General features: G+C 34.7%; 5 protein-coding genes across 8 annotated transcripts; 2 read left to right on the top strand and 3 right to left on the bottom strand.

Moving 5' to 3' along the window:
• Positions 1-682: 682 nt before the first annotated feature.
• LOC140821034 (protein MAINTENANCE OF PSII UNDER HIGH LIGHT 1-like) lies at positions 683-2,210 on the bottom strand. Its single transcript, XM_073181439.1, has 3 exons — positions 1,918-2,210; positions 1,530-1,664; positions 683-1,134 (listed from the first exon to the last, which is right to left on the bottom strand). The coding sequence occupies exons 1-3, from the start codon at positions 2,068-2,070 to the stop codon at positions 808-810; spliced, it is 615 nt and encodes a 204-aa protein (XP_073037540.1). The 5' UTR covers positions 2,071-2,210; the 3' UTR covers positions 683-807.
• A 307-nt stretch (positions 2,211-2,517) lies between these two features.
• Positions 2,518-9,253, bottom strand: LOC140821033 (actin-related protein 2/3 complex subunit 2A). Of its 3 annotated transcripts, XM_073181435.1 has the most exons (10): positions 8,964-9,251; positions 8,416-8,482; positions 8,028-8,235; positions 7,187-7,356; positions 6,750-6,827; positions 5,208-5,340; positions 5,038-5,129; positions 3,552-3,608; positions 2,957-3,031; positions 2,518-2,855 (listed from the first exon to the last, which is right to left on the bottom strand). In XM_073181435.1, the coding sequence occupies exons 1-10, from the start codon at positions 9,023-9,025 to the stop codon at positions 2,817-2,819; spliced, it is 981 nt and encodes a 326-aa protein (XP_073037536.1). In that variant the 5' UTR covers positions 9,026-9,251; the 3' UTR covers positions 2,518-2,816. The 3 variants fall into 3 exon arrangements, 2 of the variants coding, with proteins under 2 accessions (XP_073037536.1, XP_073037537.1); XM_073181436.1 differs by lacking the exon at positions 3,552-3,608 and having other exon boundaries at positions 8,964-9,252; XR_012115620.1 differs by lacking the exons at positions 2,518-2,855; positions 2,957-3,031 and adding an exon at positions 4,260-4,396 and having other exon boundaries at positions 3,578-3,608; positions 8,964-9,253.
• A 6,085-nt stretch (positions 9,254-15,338) lies between these two features.
• Positions 15,339-16,387, bottom strand: LOC140821041 (uncharacterized). The gene is made up of 2 exons (XM_073181448.1): positions 15,569-16,387; positions 15,339-15,480 (listed from the first exon to the last, which is right to left on the bottom strand). Exons 1-2 carry the CDS (start codon positions 16,107-16,109, stop codon positions 15,401-15,403), a joined length of 621 nt encoding a protein of 206 aa, XP_073037549.1. The 5' UTR covers positions 16,110-16,387; the 3' UTR covers positions 15,339-15,400.
• Positions 16,388-17,533: 1,146 nt separating this feature from the next.
• On the top strand, positions 17,534-21,415 carry LOC140821040 (probable inactive purple acid phosphatase 27). 2 transcript variants are annotated; one of them, XM_073181446.1, is made up of 13 exons: positions 17,534-17,989; positions 18,356-18,443; positions 18,877-19,143; positions 19,229-19,349; positions 19,479-19,593; positions 19,674-19,806; positions 19,880-20,067; positions 20,163-20,349; positions 20,451-20,518; positions 20,623-20,722; positions 20,807-20,995; positions 21,084-21,164; positions 21,274-21,415. In XM_073181446.1, the coding sequence occupies exons 1-13, from the start codon at positions 17,676-17,678 to the stop codon at positions 21,328-21,330; spliced, it is 1,908 nt and encodes a 635-aa protein (XP_073037547.1). In that variant the 5' UTR covers positions 17,534-17,675; the 3' UTR covers positions 21,331-21,415. The 2 variants fall into 2 exon arrangements, with proteins under 2 accessions (XP_073037547.1, XP_073037548.1); XM_073181447.1 differs by lacking the exon at positions 20,623-20,722 and having other exon boundaries at positions 21,274-21,404.
• A 279-nt stretch (positions 21,416-21,694) lies between these two features.
• Positions 21,695-25,503, top strand: LOC140821039 (pentatricopeptide repeat-containing protein At2g13420, mitochondrial-like). The gene is given in 5 exon segments (XM_073181445.1): positions 21,695-22,671; positions 22,673-23,512; positions 24,369-24,606; positions 24,722-24,884; positions 25,010-25,503. Coding segments are annotated over 2 exon segments (1,632 nt in total). The 5' UTR covers positions 21,695-21,750; the 3' UTR covers positions 23,384-23,512; positions 24,369-24,606; positions 24,722-24,884; positions 25,010-25,503.
• Positions 25,504-27,988: the final 2,485 nt, after the last annotated feature.

The following is a 27,988-nucleotide window of genomic DNA, read 5'->3' as shown; positions in this document are numbered from 1 at the left end:
TTTAAAAATTAACTCCTTACCAATTTTAATGATGAAATTACGTGTAGGTTTAGGATAACGTAACAATTTGTCAACTCATCAACCAAAACTAATTCACATTCATAATTTATTTAGTTGAAAATTTAGAATGTCGATTATTTAAAAGTGGGCATAGAGAGATGTTGCTCGGATGAGGAGCTATCTCCGGGCACAAGAGATTTCAGGGACTACATTAATATGATTGAACAAGAAACTCATAACAATTCTAAAAGAGTCGTACGAAAAATCTATATTCATCAAATGGTATAAATAACAGCTTGTCAGAATTATTTTGAAAAGAGATAAAATAGTTATTTTACCATCTTTTGATAGCGATCGCTCAAGAGATGAATTCAGGTGAATCTTAGATAAATCTTGTCAAATTCCGGGCATTCATGTTCAAATTTAACATAAATTTGTAAATGAATGATTACATTGTACATTTGCTCATATTAATTTTGTGGATGAATTAAGTCTCGTCTTAATCATGTATTGTAGATTCTCAAGAAACTTATCAGCGATGCAATTCTTGTGTGGAAAAAAAAGGTATAAAAAGATTAGGGGGGACACACCGAATCATTATTTTGTGCCCCAGTTTGAGACATTGAAGTTGAATAATTATGTAAAACCACAAATCCATTATTTTACTCTTAACCAAAAAGCATAAAGATGTAAAATAATTATATTTTGAATAACTGATTTAAAGAAGACCAAGAAATCTGGTAAAGAAAAGCTGTTGTTCAAGAAACCTAGAACAATGTATACATACAACTGCCTAGGAGATGATACTTATGTTTCTTGCCCAGATTCCACCACAGGCTGCAAAATTTCTGGAGCTGATGTTTCGATCATAGACGCTTCAGTTACAGTAGATACAGATTCTTTAATAGTACCTTGAAGCTGAAACTTATTGATGTAATAGCTAAGGGATGGCCCCGAGTAATCTGGGGTCTGCATGGCCGGTTGATTCTTGCCAACTAGGAGAAGTATGGAAGAAGCTGCAGCAACAAAGACTAGAGCAATTCCAGCAACGACAGTTACTGTATTCCCCGATCCATCAGCAGAAGAACCTGCGGCTCCAGAGCTGATAGCACTTTCTGCCAAATAAACTGCAGGCTGAGCATATGAAAAACAATTAGATACAAATTTTTTTACAGGTTTGTACATCATCTCCATGTTGAATTGCAGCACAAAAACAAGGACAAGAAATGATCGGTCAAAGAGATAATAGTGAGTAATATTGGTAATCAAGAACTAAGAATATATCTAGGCAACAACATTTTTAGTTTCTCTAGTTTTCACAAGCATACTTAACTTTATTGCATGATAATTAGCTCTGCGAAAACATAAATATTGATGGTTCAAAGGGGATTAAAATATCAACATTGGTACAACCTTCTTGCATCCTTCTACCAAACTTCTCCATTTGAAGACTAAAAAAATTGGATAAAAATAATTCATTGAATATCGCATTCCAACCCGGAAAATTATAGAGACAAATATCTACTAACCTCAACAGAATATATATTGTTCTGGCCCGCTGTGTCCTTCTCCACATAGCCAGTCCAACCTCGTTTACGGGGTGGAAACGTACCTACCACTTTTGTCTTGTCACCAGCGAGCCATTCCACGCTCACTTTTCCGACCTGTAAGATATGCAAAACTATTATCAAACAATGAAATAATCATTCTCACAAAATAATCACAAAACACTTAGGATTCCTCATAATCAATAAAACATAACAAAAATGCAATAAATCGAAGAAAATTTGAAAATAAAAACAAATGCAAGTAAGAAACAATCGAATAAAAAAATAAATTACATATATATTTTCCGGGGATAGAAAATTCATAGATTCAATATTGATAAAAAAACAAATCGAAGAGGCGAATGAGAACCTCTTTGTCGGCGGCACATTCTTCAACATTGCAATCAGATTCATCAGAAGAAGCCCTGATCTTTAAACCATGACGCCTCTTCTTCGGCTGGTCCAGCTTGAGATAATTCTTGAACAACAATTTGCTGTTGCCAGCTGATAAGGCACACGCCATGAATCAAATCTCTAGTCTTGAGATTTTTGAATTTGTGTGTAGAGGAATTGCTCTCATATATGTTATGTGGTTGGCTACTCACTTGGCTTCATGGCATCCAACCATGTGTTCCTTCTCTTTCTTTCTTTCTGATAAGTATAACCAAACCAACCTTTTTTTTTAACATATTATATTATGTTTTTAGACTTTTTTTAAATTAAAAAAAAAAAGAAGAAGAAGAAGAATTGAAATCCAATAAACCATCAAAATTTTCTATCATTTTCAGTTCACTTTCATTCACCGCCTTCTCTTTAATACATTTTAATTAAAAATTTATTTTATTTTTATTTTGACCTTTCAAGTTTAAGGATTCGATCGAACTGATTATAATTCAATTCAACTATGACCAAAAGATAGATGGAAAATTACACGTGGTGATTGGGACAAGTTTAGATGAGGTTGCAGTAGTATATTTAAGCAAATGTATATGGCATATCAATACATGTTCAGATTTATTTTATATTTTTATAATAAATCTGATACGAACAAGCATCAAAGAGTTGAAATCAAATATGATAATCTACAATTTTTTTTTTAACTTAGGCTAAATTAAGATTGAACGAACTCAAAAAACAAATCACACGAACTAAACAGGAGCGACAAAAATTATTTTCATGAACAAAGTATTCGAGTGATTTATTATCAGTGGGTAGTAATTTAATCTGCCAAAAGATATATTTTCTCTGTGACTTTATCAGCAAACAACCTTAATTTGAGTTGAAACTGCCCCGCCCATCCTTTAAACTCTGCATGCATCAGAGTGATAAAGAAAAAGTTCAGTCGAATGCAAAAGAAATGTAATAATAAGACAATGCTATAAATGGGTCTCTTCACAATTATTACATACCAATCGTCTAAAGTATCTGGTTTGAGCAGTTTTTTTGGCCGTCTCTTCTGAATCTGTTTTGGCACGTTCAAGAGCCTAAGGGACAAAAAATTCTTGTCACACTTAGGTTTCAACGTACAAGTCAAGTGGCAAACAAAAGGTATATAATGCCAAAGCGTATGATAGATGATTGCTTTCCTCAATCTTGTGAAGATTTTCCCATGAAAACAATTTGCAGAAGAATAAAAAGAAAATAAAATTTTAAAAAAAAATTACAAAAACCTAAGAAATGGTTATAAAAAGGAAAACAGAAGTGAAAAGTTAAGATGTGCACCACATGCTCACAGCCACTGATCTTAAAGGAAAAAATATAAATACATTCACAACTTTCAACTTTAATCTAGAAATGTACTTGTACAAACTTAAAGTGCCATATGCAGAAAGGTACAAAAAAAATTAAGAAAAGTATACCATCCTTAGACATACTAATTTAGATGTAACAACTAAATAAAGGAAGACAGGAGATAAATTAATGTAGAATGAAGATTGAAGACTCGCTTCCATAAGTAAAGAAGATAGGAGATAAAGAGTTGATGTGGTGATGAAGATGGCTCACTTCTATAAGTGACTCCACGCGACGTCTCATCCGAGTATGCATGAAACCTTCTGAGCACTGTTTAAAGAAGAAATCCGTGACTACATGCAAGAAGTGCAGGCAGATATGTCATTTTAAAAAGAGTTTAACCACGTAAGTTGCCGCAGAAATGTCATTTACAGACTTTAACCATATAAGTTGCTGTGAAAAACTAACAAGTGATAATTGTTTCCATAAACCAGGTTATTCTAATTCGATTGTCTTTCTTGTATAACTAGTTCTATAAGAAGTCACTGAAGATGTTTTAGATAAGAGTGCCTATAATGATTCGTGTTATAGTTATGCAGCTTGATCTCCATATCTTGTCCTGAAGTTTTGGCTAATTTTCAGTTCACCTTAATGAATGAGAACAACATGCTGACAGACTCTCAAGTTCACAAGATCAACTAAATTATTGTTTTAAACTAACCAATAATAATAAAGAAATGACATCCAAAGAAACAATCCGATCATAAATAAGGAAAATAATTATTGTCCATGGCAATCACAGCAAGTGCCAGCAGTAATGAGTGTGCAAAGAAATGTCATCAATTTTGCTTCCAATCTTTACGTTATTCACAGAAGGATTCTCAGCTTAAAATGTGGAATTAAAGTACTAGAGTAAATGGTACTTGAATATGCATTTTCTTGCATTTGTCTCTCAGGCTAAAACCAAACGATTATCCTTACTTTTGATACATCGGCTTCTGCCCTATTCTTCGGGAGGACTAGTTTTAGACTTCCCTACACAGCACACATTATTTCCCAAAAGGTCAAATGAGACTCAGATTCAACTTGGTGGCCAGTGAACCGACCCCTAGCTGCACCTAACAAAAGACCAGAAGATTGGTATTTAAGCTTAATTATTTTAAACTCAGTTGATCCTCTACATTACGCTTGATATTTAAATAATTTTACACCTTCACAAATATCTTATTTTCTACAATATTGGTATTTAAAAACATTATCCCTCCACCAACATCAAATTGAATGATATGGAGAGAAAGGAATGGATGCACTTCTAAAGGAGGGCAGAAAGAGAATCAATGCTGAAAACACCAAACGTTTAGTTCAATCATGGCACGGAAATCCAAAGATCTTTAAAAATCCCTGCTTAGCCCAATGCTATCTGGATGACATCCCATATTAGTGTATATCAAAAGATTTTTAACATCATATATTGCATGTGTCCATGAACTGTAACAAATTTATGGCCAGTATAAAGAAGATATCTTATCTTCTTATTTTCATTGATATTTGTTTCTTACTCAAAAAAGAAAATAACACAATACTAAAGTTGAAGGTGCAGATACCTACCTTGGCATGATAGCTCACATGAGCCATGCACTGTAACAAATTTATGCCAAGTATAAAGAAGATGTCTTATCTTCTTATTTTCATTGATATTTGTTTCTTACGTCAAAAAAGAAAATAACACAATACTAAAGTTGAAGGTGAAGATTCCTACCTTGACATGATAGCTCACATAAGCATGAAATGTCAGTAAACTCCAAACAGTTCTGTCCATTTTTCTTCCTTCCACGTGCCGCGGGAAAATGACTGTTACTCGTTAAGAAATGAGAAATGATAAATAGAAAAATATAGGTAAACGTATCAGCTCAAACTTTAAGGCATTACCAAAACTAACAAATCCAGCATTTGCTGATAATGCTTCGCTGCATGCTCCTTTCAATTCTTGAGGAGGTGAAGGAGACCACAAACAAGGAGGCGCATTACTAAGTCCAGGAGTTCGTCTCGCTTCCACAAATTCCTGAATAATTACCAAGTGTAAAGATTTTTAAGTAGCCAGAGCGAGTCGATTGAGAACAGGCATAAGTGAAACAAAAAGGTTTTAAGAGCACACCGTACTTTTCAGCAAAAATAATATCACTGTTTCAGGTCAGACCATCTCCAACCCATTTATCTATTTAGCAAATTACTTAATTCAAAATAGCACAATTTCTGGACCAAATGCAAAACTAATCTACAGCCCATCAACTCTAAAGGAATATTCCTATTATTTTATTTACAACAACTAATTTGTTCCACAAAATATTTATTTCACGCATTTATTAAAATATCATACATTAATTTTATGCTTAATTATAATATAAAATTAATTTTAAATTATTTTGAATTTGAATAAATAATTATGTTATTGGAACAACTAATACAGTTAACTTAAATAACTAATTCTATAAATTTAAATAATATACTTATCACTTAATTTAATGTAATAATATAAATTAGTTTTAATATAATAATTAATTATTAACCTTATAATTTCATATTTAGGTAACATGATAGCTAATTAATTTAATTTGTATAATTTAATAAATTAGATAAAAAAAACTATAAAATAATAATAAATTTCATTATTTGTTGAATAAGTAAATTCTTCAAAAATAAAATTTACTAAGTAACCTAATGTCATTAATGAAAATTAAAATTAAATTTTATCATAATAAACTGTTACAATTATGAAAATAAAAAAATAGAAAAAAATTAAAATGCTGATGCTTTTATGCGTTGGCATTGCTCCAACCTAGCACATAAGATAGCTTTGGGTTGGAGCACAAATCCAAGCACTACCAGCGCTATCTAAGATAGCATCCGGTTGGAGAAGCTCTCTAACACACAGCACCTAGAAATGTACAAAAAAAAAATTGTCACTAAAGAAAACATATAATTCAATTTTAGTGATGACAGCAATAAAATAAGGTACACATTTTTAGATCCAATTTTTTTTGAGAATCTGACTAGAACAACAAGAATCTACAAAACACAAGTGACCTGTTATGCAGACGTAGGACTCTCTAATTTTTAAGTGCAACACTTCCAATCATAAATCTTGTGGGGCAGCCATAAAAAGACACGTAGTTATTTTTACTGCTCACAGTACAACAGCGAAATTCATAACCTAATTCAACTTGAGTATGACTGTCATTAGCAATCTGGCATAAGCCTCTCAAATTAAAAAAAATGCACCAGATTCTGTACGTGCAAAATGTAAAGAACACATACAATAAGTAAAAGTGTCAAACAGAACGTTCAGGTTCTTCCATTTGACTTTCCCTGCTTAGTTCAGAAGGAGATTGAGAAGTGCAAGATGCACAAAACGCAAAAGAAAACAGATCAAAACATTAAAAATAATATCTACCAGAAATAAAACCCAAGTACCTGTAGGAAAGAAGTCGCGAGAACAGTATCTACCGAATCCCTGAAATGCATGGGAAATATCAGTGTCACCTTTTCCGCCTGCAACCACCGGCCACATCCTATTCAGGTCCAACATTGATTGGGCACCGTAAACTTTAATATAAAATTAGGTTTATCGATCAAGTTTCACGGGATGTACAAGTGCAGCAAGCAAGTCCAAGAAGGTTTTTATATTCATCTTCTAGTGATGGAGATGGTTGGGGCGTGGTAAAGGGAATTAAGCCCATGTATTGAATGGAAGGCAATAACACAAAAAACAGAAAGCAAGTTGCATGTAGATTACCACGAAAATAGAAGTGGAAGTGGAGAATCTACAGAACTCCACAATAATGAGCTTAAACTAATAACATTAATATGATGCTTTCACCAGCAGATTAAATATGGTTAATATAAATCACCTGAGGAAAAACAAAAAACGCCTCATTTGGCCGATGTACAAGAGAAACAAGCTGATTTAAATCAAATCTAGCTGTCCTCGAGAAAAGTTGTTTCAGAATTGCTCTCAGTGGGGCGCCCAGTACCACTTCCCGAATAGAAGAAATCTTTACCAGAAGAGCCTGTTTATGTTCTGAAAAAACAACCACAGACAATAAATAAGCCAGATTCAAATGAAGGTACATAATTCGTGCATACAAAAATTGGGCGTACATTAATAGGTTTCAGAAGGAGAATGAAATTGGTTAACTTGAACGGAGAAAACTCCGGTATAATTGGTGAAGTACAAGTGTAAGGCACCTTACTTTAAATTCCAAAACTAACATACCACCTTAAGGACAGGGGGTGAAATTCATTTGACAAAGTAAAGATCAAATTTCAACTTTTATTATATACAATCTTGTAGCAACTACAAAAGAGGAGACTTCATGTGTTACATTAGATCAGATGATAAAGCAAATTTTCTCTGTTCCTTCTGGGGGCAACTAAATATATTCACATTTAAAGAATACAAGAGGTGACACACCAGTTTCATATTCTTTGATTAGTAAGATGCCAGAATAGCTAGTCTCTGTTTTTTCTTTTCTTAACATTTATATTTCTATAGATCGTAAAAGTTTGTGGCAAAATTGCAATTGATGACTGCATGGAGGATGCTTCAACACAGAATTTAAAAACATGTGCAATCGCAGGCAATAAAGGAAAGGATAGAGCAACTCGGATTTTATGAAACAATGAAACCAATATCTCTAAGAAGAACATTGGAAAGCTGAAAACGACCTTAGAAAAGATAACTGATAATACCTTCATCTGCGGGGAGTTTTGACAAGCTAAGCTTGACAGTGAGATTGAAACCATCTCTGGGAGGATCAAGAATTTGTAAAACCACGCCATATGTGGCTTTGATAGCTTCTATGGCACCTGGAGGTAGCCCATTCACAAATGTCGTTTCTGGAGGTGGTGTTGGTATCGATACTGATAAAAACAGGAGATTTGGGTTCTTCACATTTGCCTGCAAAGAAGTTAGGAATTAGAAATGGAAGATCCACGACTGTTGCATATGCTGAACTTGAAAAGACAATATAACATTTATTCAAGGAGAAACATATTGAATAAACATATACATCTTTTCATCAATAACTTTATATATGATGAGAACATTTGACAGAGAATCCAGTAAGACATGTATCACCTGGATATGGTAACGGACATCATCAAATTCAACCCATTGGCAATCCAATTCAACTCCCTTCTCAAGACTGAAAGGGAATCAGTTAAATAACAACACAATTATGAATTTTACAGCATCATTAAGAAAAAAGAGCACTAAAACAGGTTAGCGTAAAACAATAACGTCACAGTTTTCTCTCGATCTGATTTGAACCCCCTAATCACCAGGCAACCAAAGAAAAATGGCACACAACATAAGAAATACCTCTGTCAAAACACCAAGAAGCGCCAGAAAGGTGAATGGGAGTGAAAGGAACAATTTGATACTACAAAAGCACGAAATTCAAAAACTAGTTCAAAAAACATCTAGAACAATTTCCCAAACTACAGCTGAATCTAACTAAGGCATGAACATTTGCATCGACACGGCCGTTCATTGTATGAACTGTTCAGATATGCGTGAGCTAATAGTTCAACAAGTGGGACTCGAAATTTGACAGCGGAACAAGCACGTGATCCGCGAAAAGATACTGTGAACTATAGGGAGAAAAATCGGCGATTGTTTCTTACTTCTGAAGACGGGTTGACAAAATCTGGAGGAGATATCTGCTGGAAGACTGCAACAGTATCATGGATTTTGGCTCGTCAACCCTTCTGGAAATTATAGAGAGAGACGGAGATCTAATTGGTTGCTACAATAAACACCACTTTCCTCATTGATTGAGCTCAAAACCAAGCGTCCGAGTACAGTAGGATCAGCAAGCTTTTTACTCTGACTTTGTTTAAAATCAGTGAAATCGATCGATCACGCATAGGGTTTGCGGTGCATTAGGCTAAAAACATTTGTTCGATCTTTCTTTTTCTTTTTGAACTCGTTTATTGTTTATTTAAAAGTTAAAAATAAATAAATAATTATCCTCTATATCATTTTCCTGATTTAGTTTTTCATTTCCAATGTTAAAATGAACGGAATTATTCTCTATCTATTTTGCACTTGAGCAAGTATTGCAACACTTCGGCACAATACGTTGCTTTGAGTTTTTTATATATAAATCTTATGACTCCGATGTAAGTGGAAAGCTATAGATGTAAAAAATATTATTTTGTTTGTGTCGATGGTTTTTTACTGTTCACATAGGTACGCTTGCAAAGATTATTAATCTGCATAACTTGAAGTTAAGCAAAATCAGAACCAACCATAGTAAGGAATTCGAGAACTCTCTGTTTTCATCGTTGTGTGATAAGAAATGTATAACTCATGAGTTATATGCCCTAAAAACTCCCTAACAAAATGGTAATGTCGAACGGAAAAATTGTATCTTGCAAGAGATAGCTAGGATGATGTTGAGTTCAAAGAATATTTCAAATCATTTTTGGACTGAGATCATAAACATGTCATGTCATATTTCAAATCGCTTATATTTGCGAAGTGGTTCCACTACGAGATCCTACGAAATAATCTTGGGAAAGGGATCAAATATTAAATATTTTCATGTTTTTTGATGCTTATGTTATGTTTTAAATGATAGAGATCAACTAGCTAATATTAATTCCAAGAGCGATAATTGCTTGTTTCTTAGATACTCTACAAATAGTCGTGTCTGTCGAATATTTAATTTAAGAACTAAGAATATTATGGAATTCACTAATGTTGTATTTGATGATTTTTTCGATCTAAAAGAAAAATATTTGAGGATGATACAGAAGATTTGCTGGATGTGTCAATGACGTTGATAATACAGGTGTTGTGTGAGATGTTGTCACACCCAGCACAACACGGTCGCTGAGATCAAAAGAATCCAAAGAAGATCAACCGAGTGATGATGGTATGAAGGATGATGGAAAAGATATTCTCAACAAAATACAGAAGAATCATCCCTCGTCACAGATCATTAGAAATACACGTGGGACATGCAAATTCAAAAGAAGGGAAATGTTACTACCGAAAGATGACTGAAGTAGTATACATGAGTTCCGTATACTTTCTGGTAAGACACTCTTGGTTTGTGTCACACATTGAGCCAAAACACGTTAATGAAACTGTAAAAGATGAATTTCGGGTTAATGATATACATAAGTAACTTAAACAGTTTGTCTGCAATGATTTGTGAGATTTAGTTCTAATGCATGAACATGTTAATATGATTGGAACAAAATAAATTTTTAAGAAAAAAACTGATGAATAAGGGAATGGTAATATAAATAAAGCTCGGTCGGCTTCTCAAACGTATACACAAATTGAAGGAGTGAATTTTGATGAAGCCTTTAATCCTACAGCACGCATTGAATTTGTCCGAATGTTGCTTATCATTGCATGTCACACTAGGATTAAGTTTTATCAAATTGATATGAAAAATTATTTTTTGAATGATATTTCGAATTAAGAAGCTTATATGAGTCGATCGAAAAGATTTGAAGATCTACATCACTTGGAACATGTTTACAAGATGAAGAAGACATTGTATGGACTGAAACAGGCTTCACGTGCTTCATATGTAGGTTGAATGATTATCTACTTGAGATTGACTTCAAATGAGGTGAGGTCAATAAAAATATTTTCATTGAAAGATTGAAACATGAAATACCCATATGTCAAGTTTATGTGGATGATATAATTTTTTGTGATTCTTCAAAAAAACGTGTGGATAATTTTGTTGAATGTATGTATTTGAAATTTGAAATGATCATGGTAGATGAGTTAAGTTTTTTCGTTCTTCGAATAAAGCAATTACATGATGAAATCTTTTTGTGTCAAAATAAATATGCAAAGAATTTGACGAATAAAATCTGCCATGAAAACACTAAACACATAAAAACTCTCATGAGGTCTGGTGAGAAACTTTTCAAAGACGACGACAACGAAGATGTTGACAACACCCTGTACTGCAACATCATTGGTAGTCTCCTATATTTGACTACAGTCGTTCAAATATCATGCTTAGTGCATGTTTGTGTCCGAGGTACCAATCAAATCCTAAGATCACGCACTTAAAAGTTGTGAAATGTATCTTACGATACATAGTAGACTCTAAGATCTAGTATTGTGGTATACTAAATAAACCAACAACAATCTAATGGGATTTAGTGACAGCAATTGGGCTGGGGATTTAGACGACAGAAAGAGCAATGTGAGAGGTTTTTTCTACATTGGAAATAACTTAGTTTCATGGTGTAGTAGGAAACAAAACTGTGTGTCACTCTCGACTGTTGGTTCTGAATATGTGGCAGTTGATAGTTTTTGCTCTCAGCTTCTATGGATGAATCAAATATAGAAGACTATGAACCTAAAAGTGAGACTCTCATCGTGTATTGTGATAATTCAAGCACAACTAACATCTAAAAAAAATCTTGTACAACACTCTTGCACGAACACATTAACATCATGCATCACTTTATTCTAGATTTAGTAGGGAAATGTTTGATCCGTATGGAATTTTTTAGGGCTAATAACCAACATATTAACCAATACTTTAGATTTCAAGAGATTTTTCAATCTGAGGAAATCTCTCAACATGTGTACATTCTGTTGTTACAACATTTAGGACAACACTTAGCATACATGTGCTTTTTTAGGACATAAAGCGTTCTACAATTTTCATCATTTTGTTTTATGTGATGTTTATATTGTACCGACTAATTTCTTGATGTGCTCTTAGTTGCTCTCAAAAATCAACAACTTGGTTGTGGCATACACTCTGTTTTAGTCATAAAGTAGTGGACGAATGTTTATGTATTTCATGATCTTGTCCCATGTGAAAAATGAATTGGAGAAACTAGAGTAAGAAGAAAAATAATAATTACAAAGAAGAACATAGAAAAATCTACTTAGAGGAGTCAAATGAACACCGTTCTTCTAGTGTGAGAGTTATCATTTCTATCTCAAAATGCAGAAGAAAAAGGAAAAATTTATCTATATGAGTCCAATTAAGACTGTTCTTCTAGTGTGATAGCTACCACTTCTGGAAAAAAAAATTAATGATTGAGAATGTTATCAGGAGATGTTGCCAATATCGTTGAAAACACCTCACTAGTGAACACATTATATACACTTTATCATATTTTTATTATATTCCATTGTGTTTTTAGGCATAATTAGTCATGCATATACACAGGTTCCTGAATATTTTCTACTCAGGGCATTATCAATTTTTCAACATGGAACATATGGTGAGAACCATAGTTGCTAAAAATCAAATATTTAGGTTCTATGATGGTGTAGTGGAATTAAGCCAACGTGAAGTTTAAATCTGGAAATTATTTTTGGAAATCAATTACGCTAGTTTATTTCTTTAGTTGTGTTGATAGTTTTTCTAAAAATTTAAAACTTTCCTGTTATTCTTCGTTACCGTTGGTAAGTTAATCCAATTTGTTAGGAGATGAAGAGTTACTGTTATTTATCGTCTCAACAGAAATATTGTTTACCATATATATTTTCTTGATTTGTTTATCTTTGAGTTCATCTGCTATTCGAATTGTCTTCCTAATTTTGTTTGATTACATCTGTTCTTTTCCCATAAATCTTTCTCATTTTTGTAAAAAAATTCAACAATGACAGGAAAGGGTTTTGACCCTCTTGATATTTGAAACGATATGAACTATAAAGAGGATGTTGTCCCTGGTGTGATAACACTAAAAAGTGAGACCCATACATCGGCCTTGCAGATTGTTCCACACCAGAGATTCCTACTCTTCTTGAACCAATTGCTCCAGATGAACCTGAGAATGAGATTGACTTAGAAAATATGCCAGATTTTTATGTGCTCAACCAGGTGTTTCCTCCACCGCCTCGAGTCTGCCAATCGAAACGCAATGCATGATGCAATCCTAACTTCTCTGTCCAAAAGATTTCATAACAAGGGCAAATCAACTGCTGAGACCATAATTATCTGACCCCAAATACACGTCTGATGATGAATCAAGCTACGAAAATTATGAGTTTGTGGCTTGCAAGAAGTCCTCACCTCCTACTAATAGGAGTTCTGCCAATTTTGGTATAGTTTTTTTTGAAATTATGTCTTTTAGTTCAACCCTGATACCATCAATGCTCTATACAACACTCCTACCGAGAATGAGGAAGGGATTCAACCCGAGATTAATGAGGTTACTGTTGTACTCACTGGAGGGTTGATAAGACAATTCACTGGTCATCCGGGCTGTCTCTCCCCCGCCAACCTAACTTTATTCTACTACGTGATTCACAAAATAGTCGTGTGCAACTGGGCAACATCAACCAATTCCGCTATGGTCACCAAGCCACAAACTTTTATGTTGTTTTATAGTTTGCTGATTGAGGATTAAAGTCAATCTAGTTGTCTTTCCCTTCGCTTATCTATGGGATCCTGGAATCACAAGGATTTATCCGAGACATCGATGAGCATCTATCCTTGGTCAAAATCCAGTGTTGCCCTAGATGTTCGAAACATGTACTCAACCTCTCGCTATATCTATCTTGCCCCTCCCATTTTACAAGTTCATATTTGACTTTGCACTCAAGAAAATCGTTCAAGCCAAAGAATTGATCGTTCACTGTGAAGCCCAAGTGGCTCAATAAAGATTTTTACTGGACGTGGGTGTCCATTATAAACAAAAAAGGAGAGATAACAGTGTACAAACTTCTAAAACTAGAACCCTCTGGCACTCATGAAAATATCGAAGCAAAGGAGGATAAAAATACCGAAGAGAGAGGAAACTAATCATTGATCATTTATTATTCCTTATCTTCTTCGTAAATGTGCTTAGTTTTGTTTATTCATATATTATTAAGGTGTTATTTGTTTTTTTTAACTTTTAATACTCCGATTAAATCTAAGTGATAAATGTTTTTGCACCCGTGTTGTCAACATTACTAATAACACTCAATCTAACGTGATCAAATTCAGGGGGAAATATGTTTTCAAATTCAAGGAGAGTTAAATGGAGTTGCTTGGAGTTGATTGCATGGACTTGTTTATACTTATTTTGTTCAGAAATGCAAAAATAGAGAGATTGAGAGGAAGCATGCCTTGCCTTGCAAGACACAACTCATCTCTTAAATTCTTTTCATTTTTTGATAAGATTTTGCTTAAGAGTTTTTACTTTCTAGAAAATTGAATTTCTTAAACTCTAGATTTGATTTTTAACGTTTTAAAGAAAATGTTTCCTAAGGAAAGACTACTTTTTTTTATTTGTAGGAATCTATTCAAAAAATCCTATCAAGATCAACACAAGTCTATATATATTGAAAAATAATTGTTGCACCGTGATGAGATGTGAGACGAGCGAGATACAAAAGAATAAAGAGAATTCACAAAGACGGAACACCATTGTTTCACTGTGTTATCGTGGCGTGATAGAGACATTTGAAAAAAACACCCTTACAAAGTGTTGATTAAAGAATTTTTTTCTTGCTCCAAATTTCGGCCACACAAATTTTCATATATCCTTGTGTTTTGGTTATTTTTATTATTGATATTTTATGAAGCAATTTACTTACTTGACTTATTAAAAAAGATAATTTTTTTTCTTGACTAGTATTAGTTTTATAAACTCGATTTCTTTTTTAATAATTATTTTGTCCTGGGCAGCGCGTGTTCACTTATGCATAATTAACTATGTGTTATTTTTAATTGAAATTATTTATTTGTGTGTTATATTATTATAATGCATGTTGTCACGATGTGTTAATATCCGAGACAATATTTATATATGATACACACTCTTTACCATTATGCTAAAAAAAAATACTTTCAAGAGGTGTTGTGGTGATGCTTATAACTTACACAATTTTTATTAGCTAGTAATTAAAAGGCCAAGAGTATAGAGTACTTGTACATATGCACATATATGATCTTATAAAGCCATAAAATAAACCTAGTCGAATTGAATGTGATCAAGTTATTGGTTTTGAGAATGATATTTGAATGGTTGTGTGTTGAAAGAAAGAAGGGACTAGTTGGCTTCGTCTCGTTCTGTCTCGCTCTCTTTCTCTGTACAATCCATACGTAGATGATAAATATGTTCACTAACTTTCAAGAGGACTGCATCACTGAACACGCCACCGCTTGCGCCCAATGCCTCAACTTTGTCTTCACTTGTTCAGGATCATCACCTAATTATTAATTAAGCATCATCAAGTTCATTAATTCAAATATATGCAGAAGACATGCATGCACAGATTAACTTATGATATAATTAACCTGGGTTACATATCTTCCAGGTGGAATCAGTGTCGCTCCTTGGGCTACCAAACGAAGAGGAATGCCCTCCGAGGGACGAGGAGGAGGTGGTAGACATGCCTGATGCCGAGCCACTACTCGCGGGGCTGGCGATGGGACTGGTTGCAAACTGCCTGTTCACAGCAAAATAAAGGTCTAGGGCAGGAATGGTGTTGCATAGCTTCTGGCCATCCTCTTCATTGAAGCCAAACCCCAATTCTATACAACCTTTCAGCTCATTCAAGTCCTCATCCGTCAGATCATCAGCCTCGTTGATGCCGTTTCTACGCCTTTCTTGGCACAGGAACTGGCGGCGACGCCTCTCCCAGGCCATGTCTCTGGGGACTTCACACATGGACAGCTGCTTGGACAATCTTTTCTTTGTTTTAGGGGTCGTCCAGAAAGGTGGTGCGTGTTCTAAACGTTGCAACTCCTCGCTTTCGTCAGATGCGCTCGAGGATGACGATGATAACGGTGGGAACGTCAATGTAGTCATATTTACAGTTTTTTGCGGCTCTCCCATATATCTTACTTGAAATTTATATTACTTTTTCGATATAACTGGAAAACCAAACAAAAAAAAAGTGTGTATATGTATAAGGGAAGCTTGTTGAGATCGAATCGATTCGAATCACCTATGCATGCATGGGGGCCACGGCGAGGAGGGCGGGGAACCTCCTCATACCGTGGTGGCTTCGGAAGATGATCACGATTCACGGGGGTACTGTCTTCAAGTTTTCCCTATCGATTGACAAAAAAATTTATTATATTTTTTTCTATAATGTGTAATATTGGGGAGAGAAAGACACCACCGGCTGGGGTAGCTTTGGTTGGTAGAGAGCTTAAATGGGAAGAACGGGAGAGGAAGCCCTTTATTTTCGGGGCTTCTCCCCATCCCTCCATTTCTGAGGACTTCAATTCTTTCTGTTTGTTTCTTTACTATAAATAAATAAACTTTTTCTAATAATTATTCAAATATTAATTTTAACCGTTAGTTATATAAAACAACACTGTGATGATAAGTAATACAAATGAGATGGTTCCGTGCAATCCAATCTTTCACTTCAACTCTAAGCTCCATGCTTGAATTCATCAATTGTACGCCTAAAAATATGCTTATTTTGTATATTTTCTACCATATTTAAGTCTAACGAATAATTTCTATATTATATATTAAAATATTACATTTTAATTAGTTTAACGAATAATATTTTAAATATTTATTTCACATACTTTTCTATATTTAAGGATATCAAAAAATCTAACTAATTATATGAATTAGGTAGAAAAAACTTTAGATAACTTATTTAATAATTGAGCTATAAATAAATTAAAAAATAAATAAAACAAGCGATTCTGGGTACCACCGTTGGTATATTACACAAAAATTAAAGATGAGACAAAATATATCTTCCTAACAGATTTAATAAAGTATTTATTTAAGTTGGCTACTGAAACAATATATATACTAGTCACCTTTTTATAACAAACTTGATTTCTTCAATTCTTTGTTATAATTAATTAAATCAATATTTAATGACCACTGTTTACAATGAAAGTAATGAAACAAAACAGATAAGCGGGATAGTGAAAACCTCGATCAAATCAATGCCCACAGATATATATATATATATATATATATATATATTATTTATTAACATTTTACAAGTCTTATAAGTTCGTAAGTCACACTAACAATGTAATAAATTTAGGATTACATTAGTTAGTGTTGTCTGACAGCAATATAATAAGCATCTCATAAAAAACACAAACTAAATAACAGCAATTTAATTAGCCAACAAGAAAAATCATCAATATTTATATATATGCCTAGTGAATATTCCTGATCCGACACAGATAATATCTCCAACAATTGCATCGATTTTTCATTAATTAATTTTTAAATGAAATCTCGTGAAGTACTCTATATCCTAGATAGCTAGGAAATGCAATGCAGGTCTTGACTTTTAATCACTCTAGCTTCATCTCGTCTTGTTATTTCAAGATCAAACTGCAACAAATGTTCTTTCCTTTTCTTTTGTTTTAATTTCTCGCTCTTAGTGTGTTGAATATATTTCATGTTAGAAACATGCAAACTCCCTATAGGGTTTCCATTATTCTCTTAGTTTTCGCCGTTGCAACCCTTTCTCATGCATTTCGTCTGCCCCCTCAACTAGTGGAATCCGCTGTCCAGCTGCGTAACCACACGGCTACAACGGAGCTTCGCTTGTTGAACAGAAGGAATTTGATCGATTGCCTCGACGTGAACCCGTATCTGCAAATCAATTCGAGCTCCGAAAATTCTACCCTTTCGGATGAAGAATATGTGACAGTAAATGTAACAGGAGTTTTGGTTCCTTCCGATGGAGATTGGGTGGCAATGATCTCTCCTTCTCATGCTAAGTATCATCCACGTTTCCTTTTATTCAGAACATTATCAGTCGACAAAATTACTTATTATAATTATTTATTTACTTTATTGTTTTTTCACGTTCATGCTCAAATGCATGAGCCAACTTCTAAGAAATATAGTTCTTTAATTATACAAAATATCACGATCTCTTTATTTGTTATTGGCAATATTCAGTCGAATATACTAATCTATGTATTTTTTTTAAAAAAAAATCAATTATATTACAGTGAAACCATTGAAGATGATATATAACCTGATTATTAATTCTCATTAATTTCTTGTTATCTGTCTAAATCACACAGTCAACTAATCTAAAAGATGAACATAATGCTATTTTTTTCTTTAATTATTTTCAGTGTGAGGACGTGTTTACAGAATGCGATTCTTTATGAGGAGACTGGGGACTTCAGCAGTCTTCCTCTTCTATGCCACTATCCTGTTAAGGTAATTAGTAATTTCCGAATATAAAAATATTTATGTTACAAAAATAAAATTTAAAATTTAATGAGATGAAATCTCTCTAGCATGTGTTCTTAAGAACCACCCGAAAAACATTCATGACCTACCGAATTTTTAGTCGTGCATTAATTATGATTGTGTTGCTTAGCTTGTAAAATTAAGTCTACCTTATTTTATAGAATTTTGACAATGTTTTTTTTCTTTCTAGATTACCCTTGATATACATACATATATAATGAGAAAAACTTAAATCTAGTTCTACAAAAACTAATTTAATTATGTTCACTAAAAATAGAATGAATAACATATAGCTGACCATATATATTATAAGTTTAATATTATTTTTCTTAGAAAATTTTGATGTAAACAAGTACAGTAGTCCTCAAGTTTTACAGAATTCATACATATATGCATGCAGGCTCAATATGTGAGCAATGACCCAGATTACCTGAGCTGCAAGAAACAGGAGTGCAAGAAATACGTGGGCGGGGAATGCGTTTTGAGGACGTGCGGAGCAACCTTGACATTCCATGTCATAAATATCCGAACTGATATCGAGTTCGTGTTGTTTGGTGGTGGATTCAGCACCCCCTGCATTCTGAAGAGATCCCAACCACTCAGCTTCTCCAGCCCGAACACACCCTTGTACGGACACATATCAAGCACCGATTCAACCGGAACATCTGTACGTAGCTAGGCTAGGTTTTAAATTTTTTATTGATTGTGGGTTTTACATGTAGCATGCGTGTGTGTGAACAATTTTGATGCAGATGAAATTAAGATGGGTGAGCGGCGATCAAAATCCGCAACAAGTTCAATATGGAGATGGAAAGACTAGTAGTATTGCAACCTCCACGGTTTCCACATTTACCCAAAATGACATGTGCTCAAGTAATTTATAATATATATGCATGGTTTAAGATTTAAAAAATTATTACACATATATCTTGATTACATTCTGATGAAACTAATTATGGGGGTACTAATTGAAAACCTTACAAATTAAAATTTCTTTGTAAGGTTCCCTGCTAGCAAGTCCTGCTAAGGATTTTGGATGGCATGACCCTGGATATATACATTCTGCTGTCATGTCCGGATTGAGTCCTTCCACCACTTTCTCCTACAAATATGGAAGGTAATTAGTTAGTTATGAGAATTATAGTAAAAGGACGACGTAGAAGACAATAAATATTTGATTTTGTTGCATGCATGAAGTGATTCAAGTGGATGGAGCGATGAAATTACATCAAGAACACCGGCCGCAGGAGGATCCGATGCGCTGACGTTTCTAGCGTATGGTGATATGGGCAAAGCACCTCTTGATTCTTCTGTAGAACACTACATACAGGTAACAAATTTTTTTTTCATGGATTATAAGTTATACACCTGAACTTTTGATTAAATTTATAGATGATTAACAGCCAGGATCCAAATCGGTTGTGAATGCGATGACGGATGAAGTGTCTTCGGGAGCCGTCGACTCCATATTTCACATCGGGGACATAAGCTATGCCACGGGTTTTCTCGTAGAATGGGACTTTTTTCTGAATCTAATCACTCCGCTAGCGTCTAGAGTTTCTTACATGACTGCCATCGGAAACCATGAGAGGTATACCGTATATATACACATTAACTAACAAATTAATTAACCCATATATATTTATGTATATCAACATATATAATTTAGTTGTTGCATGCGTGCAGGGATTATGTAGATTCGGGGTCAGTGTATGTGACTCCAGACTCGGGAGGTGAATGCGGGGTGGCCTATGAGAAGTATTTTCCGATGCCGACAGCAGCTCAGGATAAGCCATGGTATTCGATCGAACAAGGCCCTCTTCATTTCACTATCATTTCCACCGAGCATGATTGGACTCCAAATTCACAACAGGTACCAATTACTTCAAATATTTTTTGGTTTATACGTATATAGAAAAATCATGCATATATATATATATGTGTGTGTGTGTGTTTGTGTTTGTAATGTTGCAGTATGAATGGATGAATGAGGACATGTCTGCAGTCGATCGATCCAGAACACCTTGGCTAATTTTCACAGGGTATACTGTCCACATATATACAGATATACATATGTGTGTGTGTGTGTGTGTGTGTGTGTAAAATTGAATAAAGTTTGGTGAATTAACTTGATGGATAATTGTAGGCATAGACCAATGTATTCGTCCACTGATGGACTTGTTATTAGCCCAAGTGTCGACCAGGGATTCGTGGATGCCGTGGAACCACTACTAGTCGCAAATAAGGTGATCATATTAATTATATATATTAATTATAATTAACACATAAAAAGGATCGGAAGAATTAATTAACATTGAATACATATATAGGTTGATCTGGCACTGTTTGGACATGTTCACAACTATGAGAGAAGCTGTGGTGTATATAAGCAAGAATGCAAAGCGATGCCGAAGAAAGACAGCAATGGAATCGACACTTACGACAACACAAACTACAGTGCACCAGTTCATGCTGTCATTGGCATGGCTGGCTTTAACTTGGATGATTTCTCCACTAACGTAATTAATTAATTAATTAATTTGGTTGCTAATTGAAATCCAAAATTTAAATCTTCTACTCGATCGTGATTTCATCCAATGACATTAGGATAACGTTTGGAGCTTATCAAGGATTTCCCAGTTCGGGTACTTGAGAGTGAATGCATCAAAGCAACAGCTTAAAGTTGAGGTAATTATATTATATGTAATTAATATATAATTCATATTACGTACATTAGGTACGTAGCTAGCTACTTTTCTTGTATGTAACACATTTATTTATTGTATTCTGCCTGCAGTTTGTGAATGCAGATTCAAGAAATGTGGAAGATAGCTTTCAATTCACCAAAAACTGATGATGAAAATTAATATATCAATAAAATGCAATTGTTATTGCTTTCATGATTTTCATTTGCGAGATTGTTTGGTGACTCTGATTAACTTACCATTTTTGCTATCAAATACCAAACTAAATATTAATTAATTACAGTTTTGTACGTACTTGATAAAGAAATCGAGTGCGTCTGTCATTACTAATGTAATACGTTGGATTAAGCAAACAAACAAGTGAAGAAAATTTATCAAAACTTTTATTTTTATTTTTTTTTATTTTAACTATTCAAATAATATTTTAATCCCTTCATAATTTATAGAATTTCATTTTAAATAATCGATAATAAAAAAAAATAAAATTATACACACAACCTACGTGTATGCAGAGTAAGCAGTTGTTTTTAAACGACGAAGAAGAAGAATGAGAAGAAAAGCTTGGATAAATGGCGGCTTTGTCTAATTTCATCCGCCACCGATGTCCGCTGACAAAGGCCACTAATCCTCTTCAGCTCAAGCACTTTTACTCCTTGTCGGATTCTGATCAATCAGAAGCAGCGCCGCCTTCATCCACCGTCGGAAAGCCATCATTGCCGCCGCTCCAACACTCCCCGGAAGCTGACAATCTCTCCCACATCCTAATATGCCACCACAACCCCTTCCACCACATGGAATCCTCCCTTCAACTTCTCGGCATCTCACTTTCCACGCCCCTGATCCACCAGACTCTCCTCCGGTTGAATCACCATTCCAAGATTGCTCTCGCTTTTTTCAAATATTCTCAGTCCTACGATCCTTCCTCTTCTATGCTTCTCGACACTGCAGCTTACAACATTCTGATTGACATTTTGTCTAAAGTTCGCCAGTTTGATGTTGCGTGGCAGTTGATTCTGCAAATGGACAGTCAGGGTTTGAAAAATACTGATTCAAAGCCCGATTTCACTACTTTTTTTGTATTGATTAGACGCTTGATTTCTGCGGGCCTGACGAGAACGGCGGTCCGTGCGTTTTACGACATGAACATATTTCTGGGTGAGTTTTTCTTCCAGTCAAGATTTAGTTTTTGCTTTTGTTATCTCTTGGACACGCTTTGTAAGTATGGGTACGTTAAGGTTGCGACGGAGGTGTTTAATAAAGAGAAATTCAGAGTGGAAGCTGACGCAAAGATTTATACTGTCTTGATATATGGGTGGTGTAAAGTTGGACGAACTGAGATGGCCCGGAGGTTTCTAGGGGAGATGCTGGAAAGGGAGATCGAGCCGAATGTCATTACCTACAATGTTGTATTGAATGGGATCTGTAGACACGCAATGTTGCATCCTGAATGGAAGTTTGAAACTGTGATAAGGGAAGCTCATAAGGTGTTTGGATGAAATGCGTGATAGGAAGTTGGAACCTGATGTGACAAGTTATTCAATATTGCTTCATGTGTATACCAGAGCTCATAAGCCTCACTTGTGTCTGGACAAGTTGAGAGTGATGAAAGAAACAGGGATTTACCCGAGCGTGGCTACCTATACTTCCGTCGTCAAGTGTCTTTGTTCTTGTGGGAGGATTGGGGATGCCGAAGAGTTATTGTGTGAGATGACACGACAAAAAGTTTTCCCCACTGCAGATACTTACAATTGCTTTTTTAAGGAGTACAAAGGGAGGAAAGATTTCGAGGGTGCTATGAAATTTTATAGGAAGATGAAGCAGGAGGATTCTTTGTGTTCACCTAATATACACACTTACAATATATTGTTGGGAATGTTTATGAAATTGGGTAAATTGGGGTGTGCTCGGGAGATTTGGGACGATATGAAGGTTAGTGGGATTGGACCAGATTTGGACTCTTATACGTTGTTGGTTCATGGATTGTGCGAGAAGAGGAAATGGAAAGAGGCATGTGAGTATTTCATGGAGATGATTGAGAAGGGATTTCTTCCACAGAAAGTTACATTTGAGATGTTATACCGAGGATTGATTCAAGGTGATATGTTGAGGACTTGGAGACGATTGAAGAAAAAGATAGAGGAAGAATCGGTAATTTTTGGTTCCGAGTTTGAAGAATATCAGCTCAAGCCATACAAGAGATGATTGTTTTGTGGCATTTGTGAATCATGCAAGATTGTTGTCATGCGGTGGGATGAAACTTGGAACTTGCTTTGGATTTATGACTTGAAAAGCCAAAATACTGTTGAAATGGTTCGTTGTTTATGGATCCTGGTAATTAATTTGTTCTTCAACAAAAATATGCACCAATTGCTTAAGATTTCTAGGTATGAATAGCTCACGCATTTCACATAGTTTGCATATATGCATTTGAAGACATCCTGTGTATTTTGATATTTTTGTTGTTTGACTTTTTATTGTTTTGAAATGTTGTGACACTGATATAACTTTTAGGACCTCCAATTTTATGATAAATATGGTTGTAACAACGATTTACTATTAAATCCATTGTTATGCATGCTTTATGGTACTATAGAAAATGATTGAACCTGCATATTTTTGGGAGTCAAAAAGTTTTTTAAATATTCACAGCGCACCATAATGGAACATAGGAACCAAGTAACGATATGGTAGGATCTTCGGATCGGTTTCTCTCCCCCACCATTTGAAGAACAGAAAATACCAGTGACCTGAGAGATGGGAACAGGTAATGAATAATTTAATAGGATAGGTGGTACATTAATGGAGAATGAATTGTCAAAATTAATTTTTTTGCATATCTAATATAGATGTTTGACGAGTAAACAACCATCTTTCTTATGTTTTTATAGCTGTACTAATGATGGAAGTATCAATAGCAGTGCTTTAAATGAGGCAAATGAGTCCAAAATAATGATCGACAAAGCAATCTTGGCACATTCAAGTGGATTTTGTGTGGTTAATTTCGTGTTAAACATCTTATATGAAGTTTTATTGTTGAAGTTAATTTATTTTGATTTGATAAAATTTGAAGATGCATGCTGTAGTTTAATTCGCTTTCCCTTCTTTTGGATCTTAGGCTGTTATGCAGTTGCTCTTTTATTATTTTCATGTCAATTCTTTCAATGTTTTCTTATGGCGAAATTTTCAGGTCTTGCTGAGTCTAGTTTGACTTGTGAAGTGTTAAGATATTCTAGCGATCCGTGCAACAAAATAGTGATGGCAGCCTTTGGCTCTTTAGCTGCCTGGTGATCTTCACCTGCCACATCCCTTGGACTGGAGACCAAACTTTGCTATCTTAAGCTAGAGTTTCTGTTTAAAAGTTGATATTTGCCTTGACTTAATTTTTTCGAGCAACTAATTACTGAATTCCATATTGTTTCAGTCAGGTTAAAGGGTTTGTTTCAGTGATCCGGCCCACCTCCAATGAAAAAAAAAAAATTGACTCGAAAAAATCCGAGCCATTGGATCGACCGTCTGCAAGGGTAGTGTCGAGTTAACCAGGTTAAAGCTGGGCAGAGCAGTGGATGGTCGCAGCAAGGTTTAGATGAATATGGATACAGAGAATTGCTGCCGTACTTTTGAATGAGGCAGCGGAATTGTGGTACCAAGCTCAGACCTAAGTTGCTCACCGCAAATTTTCAGCAACCCTGTTGAATATTAATATGTAAATCAGCGACTACCATAAGCATTTATTATTTATTAGATTTTCTATGAGTTTAGTTTTAACTTGGGTTCACTAGTTATGCGTGGTTTTTACAATCATGGTTACTGACTCACGGGGTTTTACAGATGAAAGGGGGCTGCTTGAATTTTATGTGTGGGGCCACACTGGTTTGGTTGTGTTGAATGTGAAAGAAGACAAGATAAATCTGTCTTGTTGGGTGTGGAAAGACAATGTGCATTACACTTGCAATATGCAAAGCCACTGCAGCCAAATCTCTCTGTAACACATATCAAACAAGGGATACATACCCCTTTGGTAAGCCAATAAAATTGAATTTAATCCATATATACAGAAAAACAAAAACATGGATCCAGTAAAATCAAACCTTAGAAATATTAAGAGTTGGAATGAGATAGATTCTGATGTTTGGAAGAGAAGAGCACCATGAAAGAGAAGCGGGTCCTTGTCTTGTAGACCCGAAGAGGGAAAGAGATTGGTGCAGTAGAACTAGAAGGTGTGGAAGCCGCCGTTTCCTTTTCTTTGTTTGACACGTGTTATTATGTTATTTTTATAAATTTTTGAAAAGTTGAGGTGATATATAAACTTCCATTATATCCAAGTTTGGGTGTAATTTTTTTTTTTTTGTTTCCATCAATATTTAGGGTATGATCGATAAAAATGGATGCTTACTATGAATAATAAAACAAATAAATATATGGTGATTTATGCAGTATAATTAATTTTCTCGTGTTAAATATGCATGTTTAGTTATCATCCACATCAAACAACCCCCACTATATAAAAATAATATGTTTTAAATGTATACAATATCTTATACTCAAATATATGAGTTCCAATAAATAAATAAAAAAAAAAAGAAACACACGCATACAAAAAACCTCACTACCATTGTAAGAAAAAAATATTAGTTTAATTTCAAATGTTTGACATGTTTTCTGTACAATTCTAAATAGACCTAAACATGACTACACATTCGATAAAAACTGATTCTCCAAGAGAGTGAAAGTTCATTGAAGAAAGAATAAAATATTCTATAGAATTTGGTGGAATCAAAATCAAGGTATATATTTTTGGAATAAAGGAGTTGACAATCACATGCTAAGGATACCCGATCTCAATGGCTTACTTCTCTGTTGGTCAAACGTACGACAACTTGAGACAATAATATGAAAATAAAGAATAAATTTGACACCGAGATTTACATGAAAAATTCCCAAAAAAATATTAGGGTAAGAAACACGAGTAAGATAAAAAAAATTGACACTATAATATTTTGTGGTGTACAACCACTGACTATATTTCCAAAGAAAACATTCACTTTCTTAATATAAGAGAACAAAAACGTCACAAATATTATTGAAATAAGCATTTAAATGCTATAAGATGAAAAAGAACTCGAAGAAATGATAATTTCAGAATTATGGGAGGGACCTTTATTGATATAGAGAACTCCTCGTCCGTGTGAAACCGCGTATTGACAATTTCTTTACATATGCGATTTTCAACAAAACCTTCCCCAACTACCGCCATTAATTTATTTCCTGTGTGTGCTTTGTCATTCTTCGCCGACAAGCTCATGTCCTAATCAAAGTAGACAACATATCGCTACAATTGACGTAAGCCACCAATCCGCTGCGATTTTCCGAGATCCTTCTCGCATGAAATTTTTGTGCTTAGTTCGAGACTCTCATGGACTTGTTATTGCTGTCATTTATGTATCTTTTCCAGTAAACTATAACCCGACTACAACTGAAGTATCGAGCATCGCAAGACATTTAGTAGGCTTAATATATTTTTTGAACTTTATTGTTGAATATGATCAATAGTTAGTCATTAATGTTTTGAAAACAACGTCTTCATACGTTTCTACTATTGGTTTGACTGTAGAAAGTCGTAGATTTCTAACTTTAAAACACTACAAAAAAACGGATAAAGTAGCGACCATTTTACTAAAATCGTCGCTATAATGGCGACGGTTATTCGTAAACTGTCGCTAATTAAATTAAGCGACGGTTTAATAAAAACCGTCGCTTTTGTAGCGATAGTATATACAAAACTATCGCTACAATTTTGACGGTCTTCTAAACCGTCGCAATTTTATGCGACGATTTCTACAAAACCGTCGCTTAGCAAAATAAGCGACGGTTCACTACAAACCGTCGCTTTTTTAGCGATGATTTATATTCAACCGTCTCAATTTTATGCGACGGTTCAATATAAAATCGTCGCTAATCAAGCAAAGCAACGGTTTATATTAAACCGTCGCTTTTTAGCGACTGTTTCGAGTCAACTGTCGCTAGTGTAGCGACCGCTAATTACAACCGTCGCTTTTTTAGCGACGATATTCATCCATCTATCAGTTGCGTCTTCTTTAGTGAATGAAAGAGGTGCTGGGTAGATAGATGAGAAGTAATCAGGTACAATTACCAGCTCCTGGGCTCGCGCGGCTGCTTATCAGCCCGTAGCTTGCTTGCTTGCATTCTTGAACAAAAATCCATATTTTTATTTATTTCATCTATTCCATGACCGGAACAGGGGGAAGGCTGTTTAAACTTAAGTTGCAGCTGGAAAGATAAGTTCGCAAGCCAGTCTGCGAAAAAGTTGGCTTCTTCGCTTCCTGTCCCCTGTCTCTGCCCATCTTAGTTATGTAATGACAACAACTGAAAGCATAGATGGTATGGATCCCAGTGTTGAATGAAAATGATCTGATTGGTCTTGTTAGGTAGCTCATCTCCTTCTAAGAAGTAAGATCCTCGGATTCTGCCTTCGGTGCACAGAGGGGAAATCGAACACTATTTGGGATAGATAAATGACCCACAGGCAGAGACGGATCTACGCTAGGGCTATACTGGGCTGTAGCCCAGCCCATTTTTTTTATTTAGCGACGGTTTTTGATAACCGTCGCTACTTTTGCGACGGTGTTAAAAAACCGTCGCTACTTTTGCGACGGTGTTAGTAAACCTGTCGCCGATGTGGATCGGCGACAATTTTATCAAAAACCGTCGCAATTATTAGCGACGATTATAGATAAAACCGTCGCTACATTATTAAAAAATAAAAAAAGGTGGATCGGCGGTTTTAAT

The sequence above is a fragment of the Primulina eburnea genome, unplaced genomic scaffold (assembly GCF_022965805.1).
Source record: "Primulina eburnea isolate SZY01 unplaced genomic scaffold, ASM2296580v1 ctg385_ERROPOS411500, whole genome shotgun sequence".
Lineage (NCBI taxonomy): Eukaryota > Viridiplantae > Streptophyta > Magnoliopsida > Lamiales > Gesneriaceae > Primulina > Primulina eburnea.
Note: the sequence above shows the minus strand (reverse complement) of the source record. Positions and strands in the feature narration are given on the sequence as shown.

What these genes read in the sequence shown, in the direction of transcription:
- LOC140821034 (XM_073181439.1), bottom strand. Translation starts at nt 2,070, where the DNA reads ATGGCGTGTGCCTTATCAGCTGGCAACAGCAAATTGTTGTTCAAGAAT. An exon ending in AATGTGCCGCCGACAAAGAG is followed by an intron (nt 1,665 to 1,917) that starts GTTCTCATTCGC and finishes CATATCTTACAG; the next exon opens with GTCGGAAAAGTGAGCGTGGA. An exon ending in ACAATATATATTCTGTTGAG is followed by an intron (nt 1,135 to 1,529) that starts GTTAGTAGATAT and finishes TCATATGCTCAG; the next exon opens with CCTGCAGTTTATTTGGCAGA.
- LOC140821033 (XM_073181435.1), bottom strand. Translation starts at nt 9,025, where the DNA reads ATGATACTGTTGCAGTCTTCCAGCAGATATCTCCTCCAGATTTTGTCA. An exon ending in CGTTTTTTGTTTTTCCTCAG is followed by an intron (nt 6,828 to 7,186) that starts GTGATTTATATT and finishes CGGTGGTTGCAG; the next exon opens with GCGGAAAAGGTGACACTGAT. An exon ending in CCAGATACTTTAGACGATTG is followed by an intron (nt 2,856 to 2,956) that starts GTATGTAATAAT and finishes TGATGCATGCAG; the next exon opens with AGTTTAAAGGATGGGCGGGG.
- LOC140821041 (XM_073181448.1), bottom strand. Translation starts at nt 16,109, where the DNA reads ATGGGAGAGCCGCAAAAAACTGTAAATATGACTACATTGACGTTCCCA. An exon ending in CTGGAAGATATGTAACCCAG is followed by an intron (nt 15,481 to 15,568) that starts GTTAATTATATC and finishes ATTAATAATTAG; the next exon opens with GTGATGATCCTGAACAAGTG.
- LOC140821040 (XM_073181446.1), top strand. Translation starts at nt 17,676, where the DNA reads ATGCAAACTCCCTATAGGGTTTCCATTATTCTCTTAGTTTTCGCCGTT. An exon ending in ATCTCTCCTTCTCATGCTAA is followed by an intron (nt 17,990 to 18,355) that starts GTATCATCCACG and finishes AATTATTTTCAG; the next exon opens with TGTGAGGACGTGTTTACAGA. An exon ending in TGGATGATTTCTCCACTAAC is followed by an intron (nt 20,996 to 21,083) that starts GTAATTAATTAA and finishes CAATGACATTAG; the next exon opens with GATAACGTTTGGAGCTTATC.